Source organism: Struthio camelus, chromosome Z (genome assembly GCF_040807025.1).
Source record: "Struthio camelus isolate bStrCam1 chromosome Z, bStrCam1.hap1, whole genome shotgun sequence".
Classification (NCBI taxonomy): Eukaryota; Metazoa; Chordata; class Aves; order Struthioniformes; family Struthionidae; genus Struthio; species Struthio camelus.
The window spans coordinates 69,125,093-69,141,999 of record NC_090982.1 but is presented as its reverse complement, the minus strand read 5'-3'; the positions used below and the strand labels follow the sequence as shown (position 1 = coordinate 69,141,999).

At 39.0% G+C, this 16,907-nt stretch overlaps 2 protein-coding genes across 13 annotated transcripts in view; both read left to right on the top strand.

Moving 5' to 3' along the window:
- The window catches only part of LOC104146905 (probable ATP-dependent RNA helicase DDX4), a 48,297-nt gene extending 45,312 nt beyond the window's left edge, over nt 1-2,985 (top strand). For both annotated transcript variants that reach the window (XM_068927269.1, XM_068927270.1), the window contains one exon: nt 2,352-2,985. In XM_068927269.1, the coding sequence (XP_068783370.1) occupies nt 2,352-2,432 (81 nt within the window). In that variant the 3' untranslated portion in view covers nt 2,433-2,985. The remainder of the gene's footprint in view (nt 1-2,351) is intronic.
- A 7,981-nt stretch (nt 2,986-10,966) lies between these two features.
- The window catches only part of LOC104146854 (interleukin-31 receptor subunit alpha), a 48,417-nt gene continuing 42,476 nt past the window's right edge, over nt 10,967-16,907 (top strand). For 9 of the 11 annotated variants that reach the window (XM_009679100.2, XM_009679101.2, XM_068927425.1 and 6 more), the window contains exon 1: nt 10,968-16,261. The gene's annotated coding sequence lies outside the window, so the exon portion shown is untranslated. Of the gene's footprint in view, nt 16,262-16,907 lie in introns of all 11 variants that reach the window. The other 2 variants (XM_068927433.1, XM_068927432.1) reach the window with 1 other exon arrangement.

Genomic DNA, 16,907 nt, shown 5'->3' with positions numbered 1-16,907 from the left:
TGGTTCCAGCTTGCCCACAAGACTTAATAGCTTTTGTCTGTCTCTTCACCATTGCATCAGTTGCCTTCATTTACAAGCAGAGCGCTAATGATTCACTTAAATATTATTAATTGCACTGTGGAAAGTTACAGTAGCAGCTTTGGGGAAGCAGTGACCCAAGATCCACTTCATCTTACACTACCTGTATGGAAACTGCTTTCTTATAAACGGTGGCTGCTTCCTAGCTAGGCGGATTTGATCAAAGACAGAAAGTCAAAAGATTATACATAGGCCGCCTCTTTGGAGAAGAGAGCCTTTACACAGGCATGGAAGAAAGGCTTACAGTGTTGTTCTTGATCTTGTTTCCTTGTTCAAAGGGGTCTTTGATCTTTGATAATCTTTGAAGGCTTGTTTAAAACCTTTATTATTGAAAATAACTGGCCCTTGTGATATGCCACCTTATGGGGAAGGGAGTAGCTTTATTTTTTGCTCAGTTGAGTCCTGGTAGTGAGTCCCAGTAGTTTGCAGTATGGAACTGAAAAAGCTTTCTTTAAGGAATCCATGTAAGATGCATGCTAATCTCTTTAGCTTTGATGCAAGGCATGTATCTTTGAGCAAGCCTGCTCCTATTTTCGGTGCTTTTTTTTTTTTTAACTGCTGTTTGATATTTCTTGTTTCTATCTACTTGGATTTTGGTGCCTTTGTTAAAAGCGTCTTGATCTCTTGCTTCTAAGAATTTTATCATGTCACTTGCGTTCCAAATGTAATACTATCTTAAGGACTACTGGGGAAATAAGTACTGCTGCTTGTCTTTGCTTATATCATTTCTGAAGATGGAGTTTCTAAAGTTCAGATCTTCCATTCATGAATTATCTTTTTGCATCCCATAATTAGTGACAGTGCTGTGTTTTAGGTGTATCTATTAAGTCACCTAATCATAGCTGACTTTTTTCCTTTGAGGTCTTCAGGGGACCTCAGTTACATACTTAAGCTTTTATTTCCATTTTACTGTGGAAATGCAATTTCTAGCAGCCATTCTCTTGGATTTTCTGTATGTTTCTGTTCAAAGACTCTTTTTATCTAGATTGTTTCCAGAGGTGGATCTCATCAACCTTTGAATCTAGATTCATAGATACATCTCTAATCTTTGCAAGGAGTTTGATCTCCCAGCACTTCATGAAGTCTGTCACTTCTGAGTGAGGGTGGAGTTTGTCCTTTGTGTCCTTGACCTCTGAGTTACAAAATCTGGCTGTGACTCTTGGTCCACTCACTTTTGAACAGAAAAGTCCTTCCCTTCCCTGCCTTGAGAATCAGGAACTTTTTTTCTAATCAACTCCTAGTTAGAGAACCTTAGAAAATCATTGCTTGCAACTTCAGTCTCTTCAATTTTGTTTTTCTTTACAGCTGGTGACATCATTAACCTTGAAGTTCTTGAAAAGGACACAAAGTTCTTTTTCAGTTTAACCCTGCCAGAAGTGCCCCAAACAGTTGCAAATAGCTTTCAGCGTTTTAATCCTTAACGCTTAGGGCAAAGGCCACATTATAAATACTTGTTCATCCTGTTGGTGGTGCTGCTGCTTCTAATCACTTCATTGAGGCCTTTTGAAGTCAGTGATTCTAACAAACTGCATGTTCCTATTCAGCTTTTTTTAAATTGACTATTAAAGCTGGTTTTTCTACTTTTTATAGTCGGCATACTTCTCTGTTCTCTCTTAAAAAATGGCTCGTATCTGTTGTTTTGTTCTGGATGCTACTGTAACTGTATCAGCTGGAATAGGTCTCTTCTGTAACACGGGCATGTTGTTCAATAACGTTTATTCTCTTTTTCCTGGGGAATAAAGCAAACCTGATGTGTATGTAATCACTTTTTTTTTTTCAAACTGCGTGCTTAAAAGACCATTTTATAATAGTGAATTTGAACAAGGAATCTGGAGGCTCTTATTTGATCACTTAAGAACAATTTTGTAGGTCACCAGGCTTAATTCCCAAGTAAAATCCTTTTGAAAAAAGGAAAGTAATGCAGACAGTGGTTCTTAAGAAGTGGAGAAGGAAAAATTTTCCCCAAAGCTGTGGTGAACTGTTTGGGTAATAGAAGAAGCTTGGCTTTGAACAGAAGTCTCTGACAACTTGGAGAAAGGTTAATCTTTCACCTGATACAATCTGAGGCTGGTAAAAATGCATTAATTTTGGATTAGAGTCTAAACACCTAATGCACAGAAGTTTGATAGACGCTTCTTTACTTAAAATGTGATGTTTAATGACATTTAGTGAGTTGTGTATGCAGAAGGGTAAAATTGCTTTTTAATAGCTTTTGTTAAAGGATTGAATGTGGGTGTTAAACTGGTTCTAAACTAGTATCTGTTATTTCCTAGAATTATGAAGGCAGAGGCATCACCAACCCAGGAGGAATGAGAACGTCATGCGCTTCAAGTGCATTTGAGTCATGGGATTAAAACTCATTTGGTACCAAACTAGATTGTTTTATGTTGTGCTTTAAGTGAGTTGTTGCACTTACTGTTCCTTATTGTTGAGCTTTATGGAACGCTTAATGTTTAAAGACTAGCTGGTATCATATAATAATGCCTGCAACAATGTATGTGTACTCAGTTATGATGAACCCTGTGATTATCCCTTCACGTAAGAAGGCAAAAGCCATTTTTAGGAGACACTTCAGGTATTTCTTAAAGTGTTAATTCTTTCAGTAAGAGTTCACTGATACTTGGCAGCTTCTATGTTGCTATAAAGATGTGGAACTTGATCCTTGTTTATTTTGTAAGTGGAAAATAGATTTACTGAGAATTACCACTTTGTTATCAAAACTTTGCATGGGAAAATAGTGTTGTGAAAACCTGTTTTGGGAAAGGCATCCATGTAAAGAGCTCATCTAAACTTAATGTCTTAATGTCCGTTCCTATGTCTACAGGTCAGTTATAAAATTTGTACCAAATGATGAGATGATTTATCCTAAGGTGCTGTCAAACATCTTGTAAACACTTACTTAATAAATACTTGAGGATCATGTTGTGTGTTGGTGGTTTGTTCCCATGACAAACGTACAAAAAGGCCCATGTCATTTCATGAACTGCTGCATATATTCATGTATTTCCATAAGGAACCAAGAAGTTCAGTGGCTCTATCCACAACTCATCTGAAATGGATGCTTGCACAGAGCTGTCTTTTGAGAAGGATGGAGCCCCATGTTGCATCTAGTATAATGTTTCTGCCTTTATGACAAGCATGCACACTGTTCTGTTACCTCTCTTGTGGAAAAAACTTGGTTGAGAGCTGTCCAGAACCTTTTCCTAGACTTGTAGAAGCTGTGGAGGGTAAGCAGACACTCTCAGCTGTGTTGTGAGACAATTTCTTTAAAGTTGCTATTTCTCTGAGTATTTTTGGATTTTCTAGAGCAATAGACTATGAAGGTGCATACCACTGTACCCCAAAGGGAAACACCAACGCTGTGTAGTTTGTTTCTGACATATCTTGCACAGCTGAACAAGCTTCTGTCATATTCTCTGGTATTCAGCACACAGAATGCTGAACACTATTTCTTGTTCAGCCTTTCCACTTAACATAGGCAAATAATGCTTTTAGCACTGCTTACAAGACTGAGGGTCTAATCCCAAGGTTTGTGAAAATCAGAACTAACTTAAGCTGTACCATGGAATTGGTTACTGCAGCAAAGCATTCTGCTGTTTTTACTTTTGTAGAAATGCTTAAATACCTACTTAATTTTTTGCACAATATGTAGCAGTCAAAAAAGTAGCTGTGTAGTTGCAGTGAATTGAAGTGAAGGTGTACTTAAAGGGCAGTTCACGAGCAGAAAATGTATTTAAGCTTGAAGTCTGTTGTTCACAGTGCAGCATCCTGGGCATTGTGACTCTTTCTCCTGACAAGTCTCCTTGAGGATTTTTATATCCATTCTGAATTTCAGTCAACTTCAGGGTGCTTTTGGTTGCTGGCTGCAATAAACGTGACTGAGATACATGATTTCCAGAGGAAGCTGTACAGCTGAAGTCTTCCATTTCTATGAGAAGAAACCAAAGTAACTAGTCATAGGTTACTGCTATCCTAAAAGAAACCTTCAAAGGGATCCTGACTTACAACCTTGTTTTAAGGACCACTTCCTTAGGTTCTGGCATCCATCTGCTTTTATCCCTGGGCACTTTTTTCGTTTGTGTTACCTCCTAGCCTATGCCTCTTGGGTGAGGGGGAAGTCTGCCTAACTGACTAGAAAGAGCTGTTCTGGCCCTATTATCTAGCTTTTAGTGCAAGTGATGGTGCTGTTCTCGTTTGAAGCTGCTGTTGCTATAATGCTATGTCGCATCTTGCTATGTCACTTTTTTTTTTAAGTGCTGCATGAAAAACTAAACATGATGAAACTTCATCTACTTCAGAGGAGATAAGAGATGAAGGTGCAACTTGTCATACCTGCCAAGATATCAGTCTAGCAATTAAAGGCCATAAAAAGATGTGATGGGTGGAAGCTAAAGCTGCAGAAACTCAGGCTTGCATTTTATTCGTAATTTGTAGATTAATGACTAGGATAACTTTAGTACCTACTACAGTTCATTAAATATAACATCTCAAGGACTCCTACAAGATTTAAGAGTTCGTATACAGAGTGTATATTAGAACTCATAAGCTCCCTTAACTTAAATATTTTCACAAAAGACTATTCCTTTTTTTGTAACCTGGAATGGATGGGAAGGGGGTTGGTAATCTGTTTAAAGGTAAAACTGAAAGGAGTATGGGTATGTGTGTGCACATGTGCAGTAACTTTGCAAAGGTATGTGTTTGCTTACATTTACTGTTTCAGTACTCTATCCTTTATAAGGACTCTTGCATGTTGTCTGTCCATGCATGGGCTTTCTATGTTTATTTCTTCATGTTTCCAGATAAAAAGAAGTTGCACAGGACTTGCAGTAACTTGCCTGTATGCTATCCTAAAATATTGTACCTCTTTAAGTGACATTGTGCATCTGCGAACTGTATCTTCCTCTTCTGCTTCAGGTACACGTATATATGCCTCAGTATCTAGTTTATCAGAAATTAAGTAGAATAGTTTCTCTAAGACAAAAAGGTAATAACTAGATGACTTCAACAATGTAATTGGAAGCGCACTGAATAACGGGTCATATCATTTGGAACTTTTGGTGAAGTATCTGTCTGGAACACTTGATGGCACTGTGTTTGCAAACATTTGTGTTTAATTTCCCTTTTATGAAGGTACATATTTAGTAAGTTTAAAACAGTACTGCAGGGGACTGCCTTACCCTGGGTAAGGCGGGCTTCAGTTTTGTATGTTCTGTTATGCAGAACTGTTTTTCTTACCTGTGCTTTTTACAACTTGAATCTCTTTTTTTTTTCCTGTATGTTCAGAACTGCCCCTTTCCTTAGGGAATAAAACTGGCTGCTACTTTCACTTAAGTAGTTCCTGAAGATGGTAGGAGTTGGCAGAAGCAAATGTTTTTGAGTTCTGAAGTGGCTCTTTTTATTGCTACATCATTTAAAAAACAAACATTACTAGAATGGTAGTTCTAGTATGAATTTATACAATGATTTACTCATTTATACAGTGATTTCCAAATGTAGAATTTCTTTAAATCAGACTTACCTTTTTTTTTTGGAGGCTGGAGAATGGCAAACTGAAGAACCAAGTCTGTCAATGAACTTTATCTGATCAGATACGAAAAGTTGCTCAAAAAAGGGGGAGGAGGGTTAGGAGTAGAGAACTGCAGAAGAGAATTGGGAATCACAGTTGCAGGAAACTGTAGTCCCTTCTTGAATACTGAGTTTTGTCTTACGCTTTCAGCCTCTCCTGCAACTTTTTACATATATATTAATCTGTGGAGAAACATTTCAGTTTTATTCTCAAGTGAGGGAAAAGCCTGGTAAAGGTAAGCGTGTGGGGGATGTTAATTAACGGCATTGCCAAGTGCCTCTGTTATTTTGATTTCTGCACTCAAATAAGTAATTATATATTGATGCAGAAAATATTTTGAAAGTCTTACTGAAGAAATATTCTGCCTTTGTACGCATATGTGTATGTATGTGTGTATACATATACACATACATATAAATAAATACCTTCTTCATGTAAAGAGTTTTGTATGGGAAGTCATATGTCACTTATCTTGCAGTTCTTTGAGTAATTACCTTTGAGTAATCTCAAACATAGGGATCCTTAAAATTGAGCAAGGCTGGCTTAGGCCTAGCCTTCATAGGGACAAGTAGTTTCAGTCCCCTAGCTGCCAGTTTTATGATTAGCACATCTCAAGCAGCTCACTTTTTCCCTCCTGCTTGTACAGGACGGAGCAAATGGCGCCTGTCACTTACTGTCAAAGCTCTTATGCGCAGACAAGAGTCCAGTTGTTCTGCGGGTGGTGGTTGTGATGAGTGTTCTTAAAAGGCTTCATTCCTCTTGGATGCCTCTACTCTCTGCAGTGATATGCTAACCTTGGGTCCTTGCGCATTTTTTCCTGTCATCACCTTGGTTTTTATACAACAAATGGTGTTTGTGTTGGAGATGAGTTCAAGATTAAGCTGGGGGCTTTTAACAGTCTAGCATTACAAAATTCCAGCAAGCCTTCTTCCCTTCAGCAGTACGCTGAATGCTGCATGTTTTTATTTCTGTGACGTTGCAATGGTAACCTACTCGGAGAAAGTTCAGGCACTGTATTTTCTGGTGGGATGAGTTTGCCATCAGAGTCTGCAATCGTGAGGGTGAAAAGGAAGGAGAGCTTTAGAGGTGATTTTTAGGAAATGTTCATTAACTTTGGATGCTGGTCAGAGCAGCAGTCCTGGGAATAGGAAAGAGCAAGTGAAGTCAAGGGGTTCTTTTGCATGGCTGAAAAATGAAGGAGAAACAGCCAAGAGGACTGTTCAAGCAAGTGCTTGCTTTAATCAATAGACAGTTTTCCTTTTCTGAAATAAGCTGTGGCTCCGTATCTGGCATAAATACTAGTCCCTGTAGACGTTCTCCATTTAGCGTTGCAGCTGTTGGGACATTTGGGGGCAGGGCAACTGGATATTCTGTGAGCTCCTACAATGGAAATATGCTGGAATGGACGTCTGCTCTGATCTTGGAAGCCTGACAGATATATGCATGGCTGTTTTTTATTAGTGGTGAGTCTGTGATCAGTGGTATCATTATGCAGTTTTTCAGAGCACATGGCAAAACTCAGCTCTCTCTTTCCTTTTCTTTTTTTCCCTGAGATACCTGAAACGATTCTCATAATTGTATTTAGTATATTTGAATGTATCAAAAGAAGAAATAAAACTGTCTATTTTTTTTTAGCTGTTCTTTACACACCATGGTTGTCCTGGTGCATCACTCCATATTGCTACAATTTGAATACATGAGATGTGTTTAATATCCTTTGTTTTCTGGGACTTGACCCAGTGATAAAAATGTGTGGTTTTGGGTTCTGTCTCTTGGACTTCCACCCTAGCATTGTCCAAGTCCTGTACTGATGAAAAGCCTTGCTATTCTCTTTAGATATATGGGCACTAATATATAATACAATACCATGTGGTATGAATCTCACAGCATACAGCTGTGGTTGTAAACAATAGCATCCTTTTAGTTTATATGAATGTTCTTCTCGCTAGCTTGCAGCTAGACTGCATGCCTAGTCCTCTGTAATCAGGGTGTGGATTTGACCAAGAAGGTCAGGCATCATATCTTAAAGTAAGCAGGCACAGACACTTTGGAAATAATGATCATGAATCAAAATAGTAAGAGGTAATGATGTTTGTTTATGAAGAAAGCTTGTTGGTATATCAGTACAGAGGAAGGCTAAGAAATTGCATGAAGGACTGAACACTTCATGAGTAAAAATGCATGGGAGAAAAAACATTATGATGAGTTTCAGGCTTAAAGCAGTTGGAAACAAACCAACTGACCAACCACAAACCTGCAGTAGAAAAGGAGCTGGGAGTTCTGGCTGATCACAAGATGACTGAAGTGCCAATTTTAAGCAGCTATAAAGAAAATATTCTAGGGTGCATAAAGGAAGTGAAGGAGTGCTTGATCCTCAAGTTTGCAGGTGATGCCAGACTGCAGGGAGCAGTCAGTGTGCTCAAGAGCAAGGCTGCCATCCAGAGGGACCAGGACAGGCTGGAGGAATGGGCCTTGTGTGGTTCAGCCTGGACCAATGCCAAGCCCTGTCCCTGGGAAGGCAGAGCCCCTGGCAGCAGTCCAGGCTGGTCATGGACTGCCTGGGAGCAGCTCTGGAGAAGTGTCCTGGGGGACGAAAAGCTGCAAAGGAGCCAGCTGGCTCAGGGGCATAGCCAGGAGAAGGGAGGAAAATGACTATCCCCCTTGACTTGGCGCTACTTAAGCAACACCTAGATACTCTGGTTTTGGGCTCCCCAGTGCAGTACAGGACAGGTTCTGCCAAACTGGAGGGAGGCCAGTGGAGGGCCACCGAGATGCTACCCTACAAGGATTCTTCGTTGAGAAGACGGAGATGGGCTCCGCACAGTAGTGCGTGGTTGCAGGATGAGAGACAATGGGCATAAGTTGAAACCAGGGAGGTTCAGACTGCATATAAAGGAAGCCTTTTCCCCATGGGGACAATCCAGCAGTGGAGTAGACTGCCCAGAGAGGGCATGTGGTCTCCATCCTTGGAGGTTTTCAAGACTGGACTGGATAAATCCTTAGCCACATGGTCTGACCTCTTTGCTGAAGCTGCTTTGAGCAGGAGGTTGAACCAGAGACCTTCTGAGGTCCTTTCCAACTTGAATTATCCTATGATCTGAAATATTTTTGGAGGAGATAGAAGTGAAGAAGGCTGGCTGAGATTGTAGTCATCTGTGTCCAAGATGAATTGAAGTAGTGGTAGGTCCGGTAAAGGATTACTAGGATAGTCAGAGGAATGGAGCAGGTGACTAGTTCAGAGAAGGTTAGTTTCGATTTTTTTTTTTTCTAGGCTAAAGTGAGATTTGCTCTTTATGGGACACATGTAAAACACAATGTTGACAGTAATGGTTCTGTTCTTGCTGCTAATAGAGTGTAAGCTTGAATGTAAACAATGCCCAATTTTAATCAGATACTTGTGGGCTATGGAGTGTAGTTCTAAGGGATTTGCAAACAGTAGCTGAAAAAAGCTGACAGGATGGCTGAAATTGCTAATTAGGGGCTGCACCTCCCCACTGAAAAATGAAGGGCATAGGAATTGGAGGGTTGAAAACAGCTGTTTCAAGCAAAAGTTGAGAGCAATACAAGGTGTATAGTGTATTTTCAAAGCTACATTTAATCTCAAGATTGTTTCAAATCCTCTATAACGTTTTGAAACACAGCAAAGCAAACTATAATCAAGTCCTAATGAATAGTCTGTTTTGAAAATGCCTTTTTAATTGTTTCTCCATTCTCCTGCAAATTAAAAAAAGAGAGAGAGAATGGACCTGTCCTTCCTTTCAGTTGGGGCAGGAGATAGAAAGCAACCTAGCCAGACATTTTTTCTTTAACGTGTCAACTAGGATTACATACAACATACATCCATTTTGGATGTGAGGCAGACTGAAACTTTAATGCTTAATTGTAATGTGTGCTGCTTTAGTGTCTTAGTGTGTTAAAATGAGAAAATTGACTGAACTGGCTATTTGACAGTTGCAGGGAATTTTCTGGTGACATAGGGGCATGTTATTATATCTGTCAAAACATTGTCCTCCGCAGCAACATATACGGGTGATTTTAAGGCCAGATTCGGCTGCCGTGGTCTTTAAGTATTATCAAAGATGGATATTTATGCTGTTGTGCCATACTATAGTTCTGTCGTGGCAGATTTTATTGTCTAGGGATATATTGTATATGTTTAATTTCAGTCTTCAGCAATAATATTTCTTAAAAACTTAGTGCTGTTTTAGATTTTTTTTTTACGCTATGAGTTACCTCCATCTCTTCTCAGCTATAGTAGTCAATAAGCAGCATTAGAAGAAATCATATACCTATGGAATGTGGACCAAGGATATAAAGTCTTGCATTCAAGTGCATTCTCTTCAAATTTATCTGTTTTCTATTTTTTCTTATTAACTTAAATTAACTTTAAGAAAACAATTGGAATCAGATGGGACACTAAATCCAGGCTATAGTTCAACAGTGCTTGAAATACATAAAGATTATATTAAGTGTTTTTCCTACTATTTTCTTCAAAATAACTGTACAATCTTTGGCACTCCTGAACGCAGTCAGTTTGGCTTGTATTTCTTTTTATGAAGCAGAAGTGAAAATACTACAGTGAGGAAGGAAAATTAGAGGAACTCCTTTGTGTTGTGGGAGATCAGGGATTCAGTTCTCTGTTCCAGCATGGTTAGGCAAATCATTTGGGAGCCAGACGCTACTAAAAATGTCCATCTTCCTCTTTATGCTCCTAAATAGTTGCAGAAATCTGACCTGTTGTCTGTCTGTCTTCATCCAGTTAACTTGAGAGGCAACAGAAAATAGAATGTGTATGAGTTGCAGAATAGATACCAGCTTTGAGTGGCATACAGTGGGGCCAGGAGCCATATTTTAAGATGACAAAACTGAGACGTAATGGTCCCAAGGATCTTTTGAATGCGAAGAGCCTTGCTTAGAGATTCAAGATGCCGCAAATCTGACAATTAACAGAATTTGTCTTTTGGGACCTTTTTGCCTCTCGGAGGCTGGTGTGTGCATGTTTGTGTGTTGCTGTCCTTCCTACTTGCTGCCCTCTAATTTGGATAAGTGAAATGCCTAATGGCATATCATCTGTGAAAGACGACAGCTCCAGAAATAACATGCAATCTTCTCCAAGCCAGGTGTGGTGTATCGGTAAAGAAGAATGTATGATAAGCCATTAACAGATAAGTAACAGTTTTTCATTTTTTGGTCTTTGTTTGTGAGAAACTTGCTTTTAATTTAGGTAGTTATTACTATAAACTATAACTCTTCTTGAAGTGGGCACTTTTTGTTGGAAGTAACTAGTGTTACTGGTCTTAACTGGGTGTGGTTGTGGTCTTAACTGGGAATCTATGCTTTTTGTGGTCTTGTTAGAAAAAATTAGAGGAAATAGTGTCTCATGGTCTTGCCATTAAAACCATGTGGGATTCTCTGATTAACAGATTAATCAAATGATTTCACATAATCTGTTTGTACAAATGGGCATAACTAATCCTTGGTAATAGTTGTAAAAGGTTTGGGGAAGTTTGCATTATCATAGGATGAAACCATTTTAAAAATGTCTGTAGTAAACCTCCAGAGGCAAAACTCTGGGGATAAAATGTCCCTTCTTTGCCAGCATTTTAACAGATTGCAATTACAGCTGATGTTACGGTGTTGCAATACTGTAAAGGAAGCTATGACAGGAAGGAAGTATTGCATCCTTCTCTATTATGAAATGGATAACGGCTTTGTGGTCATCTTTGGAAAACACCTGATTCTTTTTCTTGAGGAATAAATCCTCTCTAGACCAGAGATTAAGAATGTTTGCAAGCAATTACATATTCATCTATTTTAAAAACTTTTTACACTGGTTACACTTGAGTAGTTGCTCTCTGTGTATTATAACAATTAGAACCCTTCCTATCCATTTTCTTAGGTTTGGACAATTTGCATATGCCTGCTACTAAAACTAGATTAAATTTAAGTAATTTAGCTGTTGTACATCATTGCTTGTTCAGAGTGATAAAGCCATAATACCTTTTTTGATGTACTGAGGTGAAAGTAAGGCCACAGGCATAAACTGGTAGTTTAAGAGCATGGTAAGTTTTGAGGATACTAGAATTCAGTGCTGCTGTTGTGGAATTTCATGTTCTTTTAAATAGAAATCCAAGAAGGGCAGTTAATTTTTTTCTTCCACCACTTAAATAACCCCTTGTTCCTGATGCTAGTACATTTTTTGACAACAAATAGCTTACCTAATGAAAACCAGAAATACTCAGAAGCTGATTACACTCTGACTACTTTCAACTGGATTTTTTTCCCACACACAAGCTAAATCAGCTGGAAATAGAATGTCACTGTTGTTGTTTGTGCATTCTGCAGTGGCTTAAGCCAATGAAAGTCGGTGCAACCACTGTTCCGGTCCCTCCCCTTTAGATTTAAGGGGATGAGGCAGTTCAGATCCCCAAACCAGAAGAAATCAGTCTAACAAAAGTGAAGGATTTTCTGTTGATTTAGTGCTCTGAGTTAGATTATCGAAGGGTCTGTGCACCACTACTGGCATAAGAGAAGTCAGGAACGTCAAAAGAGACAACGGAAGGACTAGGGCAGTGTCATCTTAATGTCAACTTATACTGTTGTGGAAATGTACCTTTTATAAACTGAAAATAATACATCCTGATGCACAGTTTCATCTTACTACTGACTAGAACAAAATGATTTTCCTTCATATGGCATAGCTATGCAAATGTGTGCATTTGATCTCATTATAAAGTAGTTGAAATGCAGCCCAATTTGCACTGTAACTTTAGAACCATGCTACAAGTGCTCCATGATGTAAATCTGCCATGATGGCAGATCTGAAATTATATTGAATTATATTGACTAACTTTAATACTATTGTGCAATGAAGCTGTGGCTTCTGAAGCAGTTAGAATTTCCAAGCATAAATACAAGCTATTGGGGTTTTTTGCTGCTGTGGCTATTGGGAGAGCCTTTTTTTCAAAGATATCAGCTGTCCTTTCAATAGTTAGAAATAGAAGATAGACAAGAATTAAGAATTGTTTTATAAAAAGAAATTAAAATAGTTAAAACATAGTTTTTTTGTTTTTTTGTTTTTTTATAATAACCCTTCTCTAGCTACAAAAGCTACCAGAAAGAATGTGGTGTGGCTACCTTTGAACTTCTATAAAAATAAATACAGGTCTCAGTAAATCAGGTCATCTCTTACAGACTTTATTAACATGCTCTAATTAAAGTTAACTTGATAATGAAAAGAACAAAAAGCCTCCTTTAGAAACCAAACATAATGTTTTTTTTTCTGGCTCCCTTCACAATTAAGTTATGATTATAAGTCCAGGAATTATGGCTTTGGTATTTGAATTAGCCAATACTTTGTTCCCAATATGGGGAAAATGTGTGCTTTTCAAGAGAATGGCTCATCAAGGTCTGGGTGAAGGCTTTGTATCCTCATAGGGAAAAAAAAAATTCCTGTAAGGACTGGAGAGCCACAGGAAGAGAAAGGATAGATGGAAAGAGCAGAGTGAAGGGGAGAGGTAGATTTGCTCTTGCTTTGGCTACGGAATAGCAAGGTAAAGTAACAAATGTGCTTAGGAGATGCTGCTTTCTCACACTAGTTACTACCATGTGCACCTTGAGTTTAACCTTGGCAACAGCAATGAGCAATGGCTTTTCAGGATGCTGGTGAAGTAGGTAATGTGGATGTGGTCATCTTGTTCATGTCTTGGTTGTTACTGTTTTGTCCTTTCGTATAGATGTCTGATTCACACACCTCTGTCTTCAGTTTCAGTGAGGATTTGGCTGGCAAGGATGGCTAGGTTAGAACTGCTTTGAACACATCACTTAAAATAATTTGGAAGTTATTGAAAATGGCTGAATGAGACCAATGCAGTTAGAAACTTGCATACCTTTTCTTTCTCTTTGAGCGTGAATCTGACTAAGTGTTCCTTGAGGATTTGAAGTGTTTTGGTTCTTTTCTTGTGCAGGTTCTTGTCAAGTATGTCCGACTCTATACATTTCTCATTACAATTGGATGAATCAAAAGAAGATGTACATGCAGTTCAAAATGTCGCAGAGTTTTTGACTGCTTTTTGAAATTACACTTCTGAATGCTTGCGGGTTTCCTGTGAACATGAGTGATTTTTAGAAAATAATTTCTAATGTTGTCCTCACCCTACACCCTGTTCTTTTTTTTTCTTTTCTTTTTTTTTTTTTTTTTAAAGATACTGAGTCTTCAACCAAGTTGGAATTGAAACCTTCTTTGTTATTTTGGAAGTTGAATTATGAAGTACACACTGCATCAAACATCCTTTCATCAAGACTGCAAAGATTAAATTTCGCAAGGCTGGCCTGTGAAAATGCCTTTCACTTTTTCCACTCAATTACACAATTTTCTTCTGTGACCAAGTGCTAATTTATACAGACTCACTGTAATTATACAGTGATTAGTACCTTTATTATTGTGTGCGGTCATACATAATGCAGGAGAGAAACACTTTTCAAAACTGAGCTACTCTAAGCTAATAAGTGATCAGAGGTCAGATTTTTTTAGCAGTAGTTCTGCAGTGTTCTGCCTTTCCCTGTTGGTATGATCAGCACAAATACCTCCCTTCAAGAAGGAGTAGCATCCAGGGATCAGGCAGTCCCTGGATTGGCCATCCCTGAATCACCAGTCAAAAGATTGGTTGGTAAAGCAGAATGGGGAAGAAATATGATGAGTCTTCCTTTTGAGGGCGCTTTCTTCCCCTGCATTTCAGCACTAGCAGCTTTGCTTTCTTCCCACCCTCAAGGCAAAATAGTTTACCTTTTAAGAGCATTCCTCCCCAGACTGGATAAAAATGTACATAAGCGTGGATGTGAAAACACATTTCTGGCATGGATTTCTATGATATTCTTTAACTTAGTTTTCTGTCTCTATGGCAAATCACTTGTAGTGAATCATGTCGCCTCTTTGTAGGATGTTTTTCTTTACAAGTAAATCATTAAAGATGGTGGTAGCTGGAATAGTTCCTGCTGTTTTCATCAAGTGCCCTCTGGAACGTCCGAAGTGTTGCAGCCCAGTCCACCAGAACATTTAAAACTATGGGAACTTTAAGCTTTTGAGCAGTCCTGAAGCAGTCAGAAGCATGACTCTTATTTATTTTTAAGCGCTTGCTTAACTGTTTTGTTAGGTCTGTTGCAAGTTTTCCTCCCTCTGAAAGATTGAGCAATCTTCTAAGTTAATACAGCATATTGTTGTTATTGATCTGTCAGCACAGGCAACTATTAGAGCATGTCCAGGATACAGGTGCACACAATTCAAAGAGTCTAGTCCTGTTTATGTTCATTGAAGCAACATTTCTGGTATGCCAAGGAGAGTGTAGATGTCAGTTTGGTTCTGTTTCTATTAAATCACATTTGTTTTATAGGTTATTTAACAGTAAAATAAATTGAAGTTTCCAAATATCAGCATATATATTAACGCTAAAGTAACTGAACGTTATTAACATTAAAAAAAACCCCCACAAAACTCTAAATAGCAGAGGAAATTTAGAAACATCAAAACAGTTCACAGTACAGCCTTGCACTTAGGTCATGAAGGGTGGGGAGACAGCAGTGTCGATCCAAAAATAAAAACAAAATTAACAAGTTACCTGCATGAATTTGGATGCTTAGCTAAAAAGATGAAGGCTAATGAATGCTCTGGAAGTTGGGGCGGGTGCTGAAGCTGTGGGCTGAAATGGCTGCTGTGAGGGAAAGGCCAAGAAAAAGGCAGCTAGTAGTAAAAGTAATAGCAGTAGGAAAGAGTCAATAAAGTGGATGTCGGGACTCATGGTTCTGACTACAAAGCGTTCAAGCACGCCAGCAACGTGGCCTGAGAAATCCGGTTTGCTTGGGGGATTTCGCTTTATCAAACAGGCTTATTTAGATACCGGGATCAGCAGGGTGAAATGGTGTGGATAGTTGTAGTTGGCACAAAAAACAGCCTGTGAATGGTGACAGGTAGCAAATACTTGTGTGCGCGGTGGGGGATATTAAGCCTGCTGCTTGCTAGCTACAGCTGTATGGGCTGGTGTGAAGTCTTATAACACCTGGACTAAACAGAGTTGACATGTCCTGAATCCTCCTATTAGAGGCATGAGACAGGCCACCTACTAGTAGTCTGATTACGTTTTGTGCTTCTACATATAGACTATTACATTGGGCAAACTGGGGCTTGGAGCTCAGAAAGAAGGTGAACGTCCTGACTAGAGGAAAGATTCTGGAAATAGGGAAGGATCCTAGAGATGGGAGAGATATATGGATGCAAATGCTGGCTGGTAAAGCCTGAGGCTGGTAGCTGTGGGCATCTGCACAGCAGGGAACTGGCAGGCCTTTCTGGGCCAGCAGAGACGGGAAGCTGACACCTAGAGAACATAGCGCTGGCCAGGGGAAGCATGTAAGTTTGTACGATAGAGCTATGACCCTGCTTGACTAATCTTGTGATTTGTTTGTTTGTTTATTTGTTTAAAATCCTGTATCCAGATCTATTACAGCTTGTTATCTACTCTAGCTTGCCTGTGACAACAGTGTAGGGGAAATGCACATGTAACTTCCGTTATGGATCTCTTCTTGGACTGGGGACAAGACCCCTGGATGACATCTGTATTGATGAAGGTATTGAAAAGCAGTATCTGTGCTTGGAGATTTAATTGTCTGCTTCAAATGGACTGCTGATGCTTAATAAGAAACGCATTACTGAGGACTTTAAATTCCCGCTCACTAACTTCAGAGCATCCCTTTTAATTGCAATATGCCTTCCAATTTTGATTACACTCCTCCTTTTTTATGTTGCTGATGGCTGGATGATTTTCCTCTAAGTCGTTAGTTGGAATACATTTGTTTGCTTTAAAAGGGATCCTAACTTCTGTTGTTTCTCTCTGTAAGTGCTGATTACCTAAATAATGAATTAGGTACATCTCTTGTCAGTGTGTGTCAGTAATGGTTGCTACTTAATACGCTTGTTTCATTTTAAATGGTTATGCAGTTTAAAGACATATTGCTGAATTGACTCATCTACATCAAAATGTTGGATATATCATTATACAGACAATACTTTCAAGCAGCCTTAAATACAGTGTGAGCTTTGTAACAAGACACCCTAAAATCTACGCTTCTGGAAACTGCAGATTGTCTGTTTAGTCATAGAGCTAATATGCGTGTGTGCTGTCTCTGACCTCTAGAGTCAGAGGATCTTTCTTTTCCGAATGGGGTTACACCTCTAAATCGCTTACCCCAGAAGCCTTTTTTCTGACCGAGGAGG